General features: G+C 41.8%; 1 protein-coding gene across 1 annotated transcript; it reads right to left on the bottom strand.

Moving 5' to 3' along the window:
- Positions 1–5,505: 5,505 nt before the first annotated feature.
- On the bottom strand, positions 5,506–8,623 carry med18 (mediator of RNA polymerase II transcription, subunit 18 homolog (yeast)). The gene is made up of 3 exons (XM_034120234.1): positions 8,282–8,623; positions 7,521–7,621; positions 5,506–6,156 (listed from the first exon to the last, which is right to left on the bottom strand). The coding sequence occupies exons 2-3, from the start codon at positions 7,591–7,593 to the stop codon at positions 5,600–5,602; spliced, it is 630 nt and encodes a 209-aa protein (XP_033976125.1). The 5' UTR covers positions 7,594–7,621; positions 8,282–8,623; the 3' UTR covers positions 5,506–5,599.
- Between the last annotated feature and the right edge of the window lie 5,184 nt (positions 8,624–13,807).

Below are 13,807 nucleotides of genomic sequence, written 5' to 3'. Positions count from 1 at the left end.
TTGCAGCAACAGATGATATTTCAGATAAGCGGCATATTTGCCAAGCAGTCGTCGATAAATCCTCCACGAGACAACAGGAGGAATGGGGAAAGAGAGGGAGAAATCACCAGAGCTGTGTTGAGTGCATCCACTGAGGCGATAATGCGTGATTACCGTGAATTATTAAATCTTCCAGTCTGCACGGATTAGGCTGGCAGCTACACATTCAAGTCCATTCAGCCTGAACAGCACCCAACTGTCTGCAATTATAATGAAGAGGCGTGCGCATGTGACGAATCGATAAATCCTCAGTCTGAAAATATAAAGAAAAATATAGTCCAGCGATCACATTTCGTATCCACTTGTCAGGTTGATAAAATAGTCCTTTATCACACCTCCTCTTGCTCCCCTATCCCCCCTTGCCTTTTCTCACTCTCTCAGATCCCACACATGTTCTCATTTGCTTACAACTCGTTCCGTCGATGTGAACCGAGGATGACGCGCCGGCGCTGTAGTGGAGATGCTGCCAATTGGAGTGCGCTCACGAAATCAATACTCTCCGAACATGATCACAGCGAAATCCCGAAGTCCTCTTTCCCTCTCTCTCTCTCTCTGTAGCTCTACTCCCCCCTCCCTCTCCACAATCTCTGATATGAACCGAGAGAGCAAACCTCAAATTCTTAATCAAAACTCTGCATGATGATCTTTCTGGCAGAGCGTCACCCGGCGCTTTGTGTGCCAGCCCTCCAAGTCCAGTGGAGATAAAACAAGGCAATGTGAAAATGACACAAAGGGGAGATTCCTACATAAACTTGACAATGTTTTTTTTTGTCTTTAAAAAAATACACCGTCTGATCTGCCTTTGTGCGTAACAAATTGTCCCGGGCAACGTGCGCAGCGTCCAAATGTCCTCCAGGGAGAACTCACTCCGCGCAGCAGGTTTCACTGCTGATTATGTGTGGGCAATACCTTAGCCGGTATCATTTCCTATTGCCGATTAGACAGATTTAGTTCAGATTAAGAGAGATTAGGTAACTCTAGATTTTAATCTGAGAGGAGTGAGGTGAAATGGAGGTCTTCAGAGGCCAGATTGAAAGATCATCTCGGGTCCACACTAAAGCCAAAGTGGGGAGGCGTAAAACACTTGCACATCCCAAATCGCATTTGCCAAGCCTTGACGCCAGAGACACCCTCCTCTGACCCATGTGCTCAAAACTGACCGAGGGGGATTCCGCTCTCCATCCCACCCTCTCCCCAAATCTGACAGCAGGGCGGGCACACTGTCACAGGTGCTCGAATCCCATTGGCTCTTTATTTCCCTCGTACATGCCGAGCTTATTTTTCTGTAAAAGAAAAATGAGGATGGAAGCCTTACACTGCCCCTCACTTTTCACCTTCATGCAGGAGATTTGCTGAGCTCACAGCAACAGTCTGCTTCACATTTTTATGCACATTCACACCTGTTATTTTGATGGTTGCTGTGGGGATATTATTACTTATTCATGGACTTCTAGTAAGCACTGCACACAGAGCTACAATTTCTGATAATATTTGGAAGTTATAGGCAACCGCTCCATACAGGCATTTTAACCACCTCTGGGTAATCAGTATGACCTATGGGGACATGTTGATATGACTGCAGTGAAAATATTCAACAGCTGAATACATTGAAATACAGTGTTCATTCTGTGCAGTCAGACAATAAAGAAAGGACTGTTCTCAACATATTTTACTCCTACAATCTAATATTTTTAGAGGCACACATGCACAGTTCATGAGCACCATCAAAACAAGCACCTTTGCAGCAAGTATAGTTAAAATTACCTGAGGACCCCGCCCTCTCTGTGTAAAGACTGCATGGACGGAAGCTGTACTTAAAAGTTGCACAACATAGCCACAACTGCGTGCACTCAGACATGACTGATGTTGAGAAATGTGTTGTCAAAATAGCACGCTTTTAAATGCGGGAGGATGTGTCATAGTGTGTCATAGAAATGACACAGTGGGATCAGATGGGTAAAATGTCATGTTGCTAATAGTTTGTCTGTGTCTTCAAGCCCTATTGCAACTATAATTTTGATTAACGAGAAACAATTTGTATCATGTACCTCACTGTACGTCACAAATATATCCTTGAGTCTCTAACACAAAGGGACAGATTTGTTGACAAAGGACCACACAATGCATCTTGATTACACACAAAGTGAAAGAAAAGTAGTTATGAAGACAAAAGATCAGATTTAGAGGCTCAAAGCAGAACTAGGATTTCAAAACAAGACTGAGAGGAACTCAGAAGGACAGAGAGGAGGGAGGCCCAGACAGCTTTAAAAACTACATATGTGTTCGGTCCCCTCCAGGCGGACTGCTACGCTGTCCCCATACCAGACATTCCAGAGGCAGCCTGGCTGGCTTCAGGCTGAGTGGCTGATCCTGGAACAGCATGTTCTGCACAGCAGTAATCACCTCTGCCAGCCACAAGCAATGCAGAGCACCACATCAACAACAAGGCAGAGTTCTGCCCGTACCCGGAAATAATTATCTGGAATTTTATTCACTTGGATACGTTTATTTAGCAAGGACCATCCTCTATCCTTGGCCCCCTGTCACTCCAGACATCCCCCACAACCTCATGATGTTGTGCAATGTTTCCCTGCAACCATCGTGCCCAGGGGGATTAGGAGGAGAGGAAGCTGGAGAAGCCACAAGAACACCCTTGGGAGAACGATGCCTGTTTGGGAAAACACTTCCCCCTGGTTCTCCTCCCCTCGGTTGTCCTCCCCTCTCAGCAAACAACCCACACTGTCTAACAAGCATATGGACTCCCAATGACACATGAAGGAGAGGGCTCAAATCCAAGTATCGGGGACGTTCCTGAGTGAACCAAGCTGGATTTCAACCCTTGGTGGCAGCGGCCCAAAGTGGGATGACTTAAGGACTTCCTGCCACGAGCGAGAGCTAGCTTTCTGTGGCATCTTGGCATGAGTGCTGCCAACTATGAGCATTATGTTTAGAGGCATCAAAGACCATATTGGTACCAAGAGTTTTAATTGGGACTGTGTTATGGAATGGAAAGTACAGGCATGTGCAGGTAATGGCGCTTCTCCCCATTTCAGAGGTCTAACAAAATATAATTAACAACCACTATCTGCTGTAGACAATTACTTTTTATTTAACAGTTAAAGAACCAGAACGACTGAATTGCCCAAAGAGGAGAATCAATGTGCACTGCTCTCACACTTAAAAGTGCAGCGAGCATAATTGCATTATAATAAACTGAATGTCAGAGGTGCATAAAAGAGAGTAAAGGTGAGTACAGTGCTGATACAATACAATCCCAACCCATTCAATACAAATCACGGTATTGGCTAGTGAAAAACATTGAAGAGACTAGTACAATACAGTTGTACTGGATTTTTCGAATGGATCTGTATGAAACACACAAGTTAGGTTAAGTCTGTAGAATATGATTTTTATGCCGTATATCTCTGAAGCGCCACAATACATCATACAAATTGGTATTTAACATATTTGCTCCGTGCGAGTTGCAATTGACTACTCCCTAAAGAGTTTTTTTTATAAAAATGTGATTCATTGTCAGCCCCATTATATAGATTTGTATTAAATATAAATGCTTTGACTACAAGAATTCAAAACAGCAATGACCTTAAGATTCTACATTCACCACATCTCTCTCCGAACAATCCCAGAACGAAAAGTAATCAGTTTCATGATCAGTCACATACTGTAACTCTAACCCCTTGTGACTCCATATTCATATCAAGATTTTTTCGCCTTAATGCGCCAAAATACTGTCACACTTGTCTCAGTTTTTTTAAAATAAACCATGCAGAATATAGCATTATGCCCCGGGCAACAAGTTAAATCCCTCACTTGTGGAAGTCAGTGGTTGGCTACATCCACAATAGCCAAGAAGGCCTGATGCCAAGACTCTGATTAGCCTAGCGTTGCCTCTGTTCTCCAGGCGATGGAGTGGAGGTGCAGTGGGAGTCCAGCTCATCACCAAAGAGCACTGTGCTAAACACAAGTTTAAGTGGAAGAAAGCCAGCAGACTGTAGTGTATCCATGCTGGACATATAAAGCCTTGGGCAAGGAGGCATCTGCTTCTTTAATACATAATTCACTCAGAGCTGAAACATCATGCTTTAGACCTAAGGGCCAGTCTGCTTCTGGATGTTGGAACATAAAACTGTCTCCATCAGATAATCGGCTTCCATTGACGGGCAGTTTTTGTGTAATATAAAAATGTGGTGCAACATGAGCTTCTTCCCAAACACAAGCATTCAAAAGAATCCCCCTTCAATATAAGGATGTCAAATAATCCAAAGGGAAGTTATCAAGGTGCACAAAATGTATTTGGAAGCAGTGTCAACTCACCTTTCCACCTCGGTGAGTTTGTCCTCATCAGCCTTGATTTGCAGGTAGGTCAACACGTAGAGACAGCACCCTGCCCTCGAGCGCTCCCTTCAGACACGCACACGGTCACTTTACATCGCAACCGCTGCAAATGCATCTTCCTGTTGAGGTATTATTAGAAGCACTCATGTCTTATTGCCCACATTATTATCATAACTGACAGGATGTGCATTAGTTACATCAGTGTCTGTAGCAGATTGGCCATAATGTTGACACACTCGTGTACAAGCCATTTTGGAATCGAGCATGAGCAGAGGAGAACCTGAGGCTTTCACGTGTAATAGTCCCAGCTCAAGTTCCCATGAAAGAGGCACTAATGGGTTAACAGTAGAAATGAGAGGGGAAGAGAGGGAAAATCAATGCTTTTGTTCAGGGGGAAGAAAGGAAGGCTTTTACAGGTCTATGTATCATTAAGCAATTGAGAAAGCTAATTAGAGTGGGGGGAAAAGATGTGCAGATCTCACAGCTAATTATTTCCATGGCAACCAGGGCTCTTGTAGATGATCTGAGGTTGCATTCAGATGGAAAGATGGCCAGTCCCACGAAGAGCAAGAGAGACCCCTAGTGGCTTATAATGAATGTGTTCACAATACGCTAGTCAACATGTGATTTAAAAACATAATGGATTAAACATAGCAATAAATCAAAGCTGATATATGTGGTATGTGTTAAAGGTGCTTTATGGAGATAAATAAACCCATTATTTTCTCTTTTTTAACAAATAATGTATTAAAGAACTTTAACCATTTAAACAAATTAAAATGTCAGGTGCCTCTCTATGACTGTATGTTATGTCAAAGACGTACCATTATTAAATAAATAACTATCATTTGTCCAGTAGGTGTTATTTTTCTGACTAATGACATTTGTTCCCAAACATATCACTTTTGTATATTTTGTAAACACCACTGTGGGGATCTACAACACATCTTCAAATGTAAACAAACTACCTAAACATTTAACCAAAATCATGCATTATTAATTATGAATTAGTGATATGATAACCATGTCAAAACGTCTGTGACCAGAATTTTGTGGGAAATGATGGATTGTAGTAATAATATTTTGTTCACAACAAATTGACTAGAAGGGTAACCATTATATCAAAGTTTATGTATTTAATTTGAGTACAAAAATAAAAAATAAAATGTGTCCATGGTAGTTAGAGATGACTTAATGTTCCCCATCAGTGTCTCTGTTTGCTGGGGTCAATCTTCTCCAGGTGCACCAGAGGTTTAAGTTGCTCTGCAAAGCTGCGCATGTCCTCTGAAACTGTGTCCTGTCCGGCTGGAGCCAGCACACTCAGCTCCACCAGGTATGAGAGCGATAGACGTTCTGTGTTCTCCGTGTTCCCCGGTACCAGGATGCGGGACAGCTTGCTAACCACAATTTTCATAACACCTTTGCGGAACATGTGTCCGTTGGCCGTAAACTCGTGGTCCATGCGAAAGCCCATCTCGTTGAGGAACTCTGGCAGGCTGTGAGAGGCAGCCACGTCGACACAGTTGCGCACCAGAGCGTGGCGGCTCTTGTCTCCCACTTCTGGTTGGCCGAGGTAGCGTAGGTGCCATGGGGAGGTGGGGTGGGAGAGGGAGCGCCGGGCACGCAGAATGAAAGGGTTCCCTTGTTGGCCTTTCAGAAGATAAACCAGTTCGTGATCTGTAAAGGTCTCCGGATCCATGTTGTCACACAGGCCGCGGAGGCGATGCAAGAGGCTTTCCAGGGCCTGGTCTAACACACTGCCTGTTTTTTTAAAGAGTAGAGGAACAGATATATACCAATTCATTGTTGTTGCAATATATATTGTAAATAAAATATAATACAAACATCCATAAAATGGCACTTCGTGTTGGTTTTTCAACTTTAATTTCTCACATGTCTGAATGCCACATAACTGTTCTCAGTAATAGGAATACACACATACAATATTTGTTATGTATTATAGTCATATAAATCATAATGTGTCTTTTTTCTTAAAAACAAGAATTTATGATTTATATTTTCATTCCTTTAAACACATATAACCAAAGCAGTGTTGTAAAAGCAGTGGTGGAAAGTACGTTACTTTATGCTTCTACAATTCAGAGGCTAACATCATACTTTTACTCCACTACATTTCTATTAACACTCAGAGTTAGTCGTTACTTCTTTACATATAAAACATATGATATGCTGATATGGTATAATGCAGTACTGTACTACTAATCCACACAGTATTTCAAGTTTCTAAATATGGTCCACATTGACAGACTATAATACTTAAATGCTCTTAAATGTATAAAAACAAGATAAAACAATGACCATAATAATATAATACTGAGAAAAGATCCATTCAGCATTACAAGTGCTTTTACTGTTGATACTATAAATTCATTTATTAGATTATGTACTTCATAATGTTCTCAAATGGGCTATTGAGTACTTCTACTATTGTTCTACTATTTGTTTACAAGTATATTTTGATGCTTTAACATGTTACAATCAGGATATTCTACTTGTAGTGGAGTATTTTAGGACCATAGTAATAGTACTTCAACTTATGTAAAGGATCTGAGTACTTCTTCCAACACTGTGTACAATGAACAGAGATGGGAAGTAACCAAGTACATTTACTCGAATACCGTACTTAAAGGTGGGGTAGGTAATTTTGGAGAAACCAGCTCGAGTGCGCTAGAATTTGAAAATACACAGCTGGAAAAAATCTCCCACTTCCTTACAGAGCCCCTCCTCCAACACACACGAACGCGCACATGACCAATGAGGGCACGAGATAAGTTTGTGCCCCGATGGAAGGCTGACCGGCAGGTAGGCCATCCAGTTATTTTAGCCGGGCCGGCTAAAATGATTGGTCGTACTTTTTACAGTATTACGGCTTCCACAGATTACATTTTTGTCAAAGCACTTAAGATATTCATTGCTATCGGGATGTTAAGAGCATTCCATGGAATATAACAAAAAGTGTATCTCGAGCCGGTTTCTCAAACTTACCTACCACACCTTTAAGTACAATTTTGAGATAGTTGTACTTTACTTGAGTATTTCCATGTTATGCTACTTTTGTACTTCTACAAAGTCTTTAGCTGTGGGTGTTTCTAACGCTAGCTTACCTTGCAGCAGATACTCCATCATATTGACGGCGCCCCCGGTGACAGGCATCGATGTAACAGGAGGAGCTTCCATCTTCTCTCAGCCACGATGATGATTATATCTGTAAGAGGAAGATTTAAATTAGCTTTGTTTGTACAGTCTGGATTATGTGATACTGCCTTCATGTACCGTTTGGTGTTTATTTGGTACTGTAAAGATTTGAAGCTCTTTAAGGCAAGGCAAGTTTATTTATATAGCACATTTCCACACAAAGTGCTTTACAAAAATGGAAAACATTAAGAGCAGTAAGAAATAGAGCAACAGAATCACATTATAAAATGGCATTTAAAAACTGTCATTAAAAAGCTAATAGAATAAAATAAACATAAAACAAGCAAATAGAGAATAATACAAGTTAAAAGTTAGAGTGCACTGTGAAATATGAATAGTTTAATTCAAAGCAAAAATAAAGGTCTTCAGCCTGGATTTAATAATAATGAGTACATTTTTGGTCATTTAAGTATATATATATTGATGTCAACACTCTTGTACTTTTACTTGAGTAACCTTTTGATTGCAGGACTTTTACTTGTAACAAAGTATTCCTACACTCTTGTACTTCTACTTTTACTCAAAGTACAGGATAAGAGCACTTCTCCCACCTCTGTTTACACGTATTTTACAGCCAGTGCTAGCTTAATGTAGTGAGCTATCTAGCTAATTCACTTAGTTGGTTCACAGCTAACGGCAAAACACTCTAAATAGTAGCTTTCTTCATTACCTGAGAAATGCAACTCAGCTCTTGCCTTGTTGGTTGAAACAGGTAGAAGTTGATGCGTTTGTCTTCGGTGTAGAAAAGCCTCAACAGAAGGCTATTAGCAACCCAGTCAGCTAGCTAGCAGTTAGCGAAATTAGATACAAATATTTAGCTACAATCACGTATGCTGTGGTATCCAAATAACCGTAATAAGGTTAAATTATTAGCTAGGTTATTTTAATAGGATGGCATATACACCTGTGGAAACAAATAGTGTATTAAAGTAAAACGGCTCCGTTTATTATCAGAGAGAGAATGAACACGGGTAACATTGAAGGAAAATCGTCTTACTTTTCTTCTTCTTTTTACAGATTGATTGGAGGTTGGAAACCAACGACTAAGTGCACTACCGCCACCTACTGGACTGTGGAGCAGTATATTGGCAGAAAATAAAGTAAATCAATGATGACTCAGAAAACACTTATTACCAAAATATGTTTTCTTAACCTTTGTCATGTCATTTATCTAGTCAAAATATCATCAAAATATACTTAAAGTACCAAAAGTATACTTATTGTGCAAATTGGTCCATTTCAGAATAATGTAGGCTATATGATATGTTTTGATTATAATTATTGATGCATTCAAGTGTTATCAAAGCTGGTAAAGATGCAGCTAGTTTCAATTGCTTTGTATACTACATACTTAAGTATATATTTCACATCATTAATCAAAATATGTAAAGTAACTAAAGATACCAAATAAATGTAGTGGAGTAAAAGTACACGATTTACCTCTGAATTGTAGTGGAATAAAAGTACAAAGTAGCAAGACATGGAAATACTCGGGACATTCTACCAGAAACGTATATTATCTGTCCTGGGATTGTTACAGTGAATACAAATTATAATCCATAATATATCTTAAAACTGATGATATTGTTTTGTGAGTTGTTTGTACATAGGTCTGTGATTCACTACGGTTTCAGGTGTTTTTAATTTATTTAAAAACACTTTTGAAAAATTGAAGTTCTTAAAAATGGCCTGTCCCCAGCCAAATTGGAGCGAGGAGTTATCTTTCACCACAGTTCATTAAAAACATTGAATAATGCTTACATTTGACCAATGTGTTTTTTTACAACAGTCCCCATGTTTTTGGTCAGTCCTGTCACGCTTCATAAAATACTCCATTAAAATAGTGCAATACACCTAGAACCGCCAGAGATTTTTTATACCTAAAACCGCCACCTGGATCAAATTGACCCGCTATTAGAATGCATTGATTTTCAAGGTAAAATATTCTTTTATTGAACAGTGAGTTTTGATCACACAGGGATGAAACGTATACCAATATAATCTGTGGACTCTCAGGGCTCGACATTATAAATGGCCCGCTGGCCCGGAAGCATTATTTAGACACCGCGGCCAGCACGCCATGTGAGGGATCGGTGGATTCGCCCTGTTTTTCCGGAGCTGCGGACTCTGCTGTGCCCGCTGGCAGCTCCTCCTGCCCGACTGACTGCTCCCGGCCCGCGCGGCGTTCAACACGCACATCTTCGTCAGCTGAGACGCACTACACCTTCGGCAAGCCCGGAGCGAAAACTTTGCATGGCTTTGCTAAATGCTAGGTCGATAGCAAACAAAACGTTCCTCCTAAACGACTTCTTTACCTCTCGTGAACTGGATTTTATGTTCCTGACGGAGACCTGGGTCCACGCTGGCGAGTATACACCGTTCTCTGAACTTCTTCCTCCTGACTGTACATTCTTCAGCTCCCCCCGTGCCACCGGCCATGGTGGGGGCATAGCATCAGTGTTTAGAGCTAGCCTCCAATGCCGATTGCTTCACCCTGTAACTAGCTATGCTAGCTTTGAGTTGCAGCTTTTTGAACTGAACCCGGCCTCGCCTATACTCTGCGCAGTCGTGTATCGTCCGCCAAAGTGCAATAAGGATTTCATAAATGACTTTTCTGACTTTCTGTCCGGGATCATGGTGAAATATGATCGTGTTTTGATCTCCGGAGACTTCAATGTCCATGTGTGTTGCGAGTCCAAACCTCTGGTTAGGGACTTTTTAAATCTCCTTGATTCTTTTGGTCTCGTTCAGTCCGTGGCTGGCCCAACACATGAAAAAGGACACACTTTGGACTTAGTATTATCGTTTGGACTGTCTGTATCTGTGGATGAAATATGTGCAGCAACGCGTATCTCAGACCATTTACCGGTTCTGTTTACAACCTCCATCCCTTCCGCAGGAGTCGAATCACGTGCCCCGGCGCGTCGTCTGTGTTCGATTAACCCCTTGACTGCCTCACAGTTCTCTGATGTTTTTAATGCTTCTCCGATCTGTAAATTAGATGTGAACTGTGCTTTTAATGCTGATGAGCTTATCTCCATGTTTGACTCGACATGCACACTAATACTGGATTCTGTTGCTCCTTTTACGCTTAGACGCACCAAAGTTCTATCAGAGCCGTGGCTCAATGACTGTACTCGTGCTCTCAGACGCGCTTGCAGGCGTGCAGAGAGAAAATGGAAAAAGGATAAACTCCATGTCTCCCTAGAAATCCTTCGTGCTTGCCTTTCTGACTACCAGACGGCAGTCAAAGCAGCCAAAACAGAGCACATTTCTCTGTTAATTTCCAAAAACAGCCATAAACCTCAGGTTCTTTTTAATGTCCTCAACTCTATCATTAATCCCTGTGATGTTTCTTCTATTGTCCCATCGACTACTCTCTGTGATAAGTTTCTTACATTTTTTATTGAAAAAGTATCTGCTCTTAGGCTAGCCCACACTAGTGCTACCCCAGATCCTGCTCCTTTTCTGTGCCCTGCTGTCCTCGACCACTTTGAGCCTGTATCCCTCTCTTCTCTCTCGGATGTAGTCAAGCACCTGCGGCCGACAAACTGCACCTCAGACAGCATTCCCTCTCGCCTTCTCAGAGATGTTTTTGATTCAGTTGGAGCAAGTATTTTATTACTTTTAAACACCTCTCTTAGCTCAGGATGTGTCCCAGCTGCCTTCAAACATGCCGTGGTTAAGCCACTACTTAAAAGAAAAATCTCGACCCCTCCATTCTCGCAAATTTTAGGCCCATCTCCCAGCTACCTTTTTTATCAAAAGCCCTGGAGCGAGTAGTCTACGCCCAGCTGCAGTCTTTTTTAACCATCCATGGAATCCATGAAAAGTTTCAGTCTGGCTTCAAACCCATGCACAGCACTGAAACAGCCTTTTTAAGAGTTTTTAATGATCTGCTCCTAGCCGCCGACTCAGGTAGCCCAGCTGTCTTGGTGCTGTTAGACCTGACAGCTGCCTTTGACACTGTGGACCATAGCATCCTGCTGTCACGGCTTGAACAGTCCGCTGGCATCACAGGCTCTGCCCTTGCATGGTTCAGGTCCTACCTGACAGACCGTAGCTTCTCGGTACAGCTAGGTGCCTTCTCCTCTGCCAAAGCCCCTCTTACCTGTGGGGTTCCCCAAGGCTCGATTCTGGGCCCCATCCATTTTCTACTGTACATACTGCCCCTAGGTTCAATTCTCACAAAACATAATATTCCCTTCCACTGCTACGCCGACGATGTACAGATCTATCTGCCTCTCAAAGCAAATGTCAAACACTCACTACAGCAGTTGATGGACTGCTTAACAGAGATAAAATCCTGGCTGAGCAAAAACGTTCTCAACCTCAACGAGAGCAAGACTGAGGTCATCTTTTTTGGACCCCAACCTCCAGCCTCTCCGGTTGATATTCTGGGCTCTCTCAAAAAAAACATCCTCCCCTCGGTCATGAACCTTGGAGTGACCTTCACTAGCACTTTTAAATTCGACAAGCAGGTCAGCACCGTAGTCAAATCCTGCTTTTTTTAAATAAGACTATTGGCTAAAACCAAGTCGTATTTATCTTTTAATGACTTAGAAAGGGTTATTAATGCCTTTGTAACCTCGAGACTGGACTATTGCAACGCTCTGTATGTGGGTATGGACCAGGCCTCAATTAAACGCCTGCAGCTAGTCCAAAACGCAGCTGCACGTTTGCTGACTGGCCACAAAAAGCGTGACCACATCACCCCTATTCTGGCCTCACTACACTGGCTTCCAGTTCGGTTCAGAATTGATTTTAAAATCCTTTTATTTGTTTTTAAAGCACTAAATGGGCTGGCTCCAGCCTATATAGCTGAACTCCTCCAGCGCTACACCCCAGCCAGAGCTTTAAGGTCTGCTGACCAGCTGCTGCTGGTAGTGCCCAAGACCAGGCTTAAAACCCGAGGGCACCGAGCCTTCGCAACAGCTGGCCCTAGGCTCTGGAACACTCTGCCCCTCCATGTGAGGTCGGCCCAGACCCTAGGGGTTTTTAAATCTACACTAAAAACACACTTCTTCTCTCTGGCTTTCTAGTTAGAGCGGAGCACGACTCCTGACTTTTCCTTGTGTTTTTATTTTTATTTTGTTTTTTATATATATCTGTTGTAATTTATTGTCATTTATTGTAGTAATGTGTTTTTATTACATGTACAGCACTTTGGCTCGACCAAAAATCGCTTTTAAATGTGCTATATAAATAAAACCTGATTTGATTTGATTTGATAACGTACTTTCAACTCGCCCCACAGCTGTTTGCTGCGGAGCGCAGCGCGAGCAGTCTCCCGTGAGCGGGAGCGCACTCCTTCACTACAGACTGTCTCTATCTCTCTCTCTCTCTATCTATAACTATCTATCAATATATCTATCCATCTATCTCTCTCTCTCTCTCAATCTATCTCTCAATCTATAAGGAACCGCAGTAGACAAAAGGCGTTGCTATAGCAACACGTCATGTTTATATGAAAAGGGGTGGGGTCAATATGACCCGCTTGGCGGAAATAGGTATAAATGGCAATTTTTTGGGCGATTTCTTCAATCTGACTTCATATTGACAATTTTTAACAACATAGGGTGCTACATAACACACTTTCAGGAAAAGTCACGGACTGGAAGACTTTAATATTTTATTGAAAAAAAGTTACACACAATAAAAAACAGCTCTGGGTCAAATTGACCCGATTGGCGGTTCTAGTGTTAAGAACATGATTGTGAAGGAGTTACATTATCTGACGGAGGAGGAGCTGACAATAAGTGGGTCAATTCTGTCCTTGAATTTTAAGATTTTAATCTTGTTTTTACACCTTTTGTTTTTACGTGGACAAGCTAAAGGATCAGGCGCTGTCACGTTCAAATATCCCAGAAAATGATTATGTTGTTTTTGTTATTAAAAAATGTAGATAAGTTCACTAAAATCCCTTGCAAGCAAGCTAACTATTTTTAAGTTAACATGTTGAAATGCTGAGAAATAGCGTGTCGTGCGACAATACATTTTATTACACAGGGCGTTGCCCGTACATTTATGATTGGTCAAGACTAGCTGAAGAGATACCGCGATTTAGACTTGGTTCTCTTTGGTTGGTGCACAGACTCAGATAGGGTCTCTTGGCAACACAATCCTCCAATCAGCATTCGGGCGGCCTGTGGAAGTCCCTCCCTACTCTAGCACCATCATACTAATTTGTTTTCTC

The sequence above is a fragment of the Trematomus bernacchii genome, unplaced genomic scaffold (genome assembly GCF_902827165.1).
Source record: "Trematomus bernacchii unplaced genomic scaffold, fTreBer1.1, whole genome shotgun sequence".
NCBI classification, from domain to species: Eukaryota; Metazoa; Chordata; class Actinopteri; order Perciformes; family Nototheniidae; genus Trematomus; species Trematomus bernacchii.
Note: the sequence above shows the minus strand (reverse complement) of the source record. Positions and strands in the feature narration are given on the sequence as shown.

Coding starts and splice junctions, on each gene's coding strand:
- med18 (XM_034120234.1), bottom strand. CDS start 7,593: ATGGAAGCTCCTCCTGTTACATCGATGCCTGTCACCGGGGGCGCCGTC. Junction 6,157..7,520: donor GATGGAGTATCTGCTGCAAG/GTAAGCTAGCGT, acceptor TTAAAAAAACAG/GCAGTGTGTTAGACCAGGCC.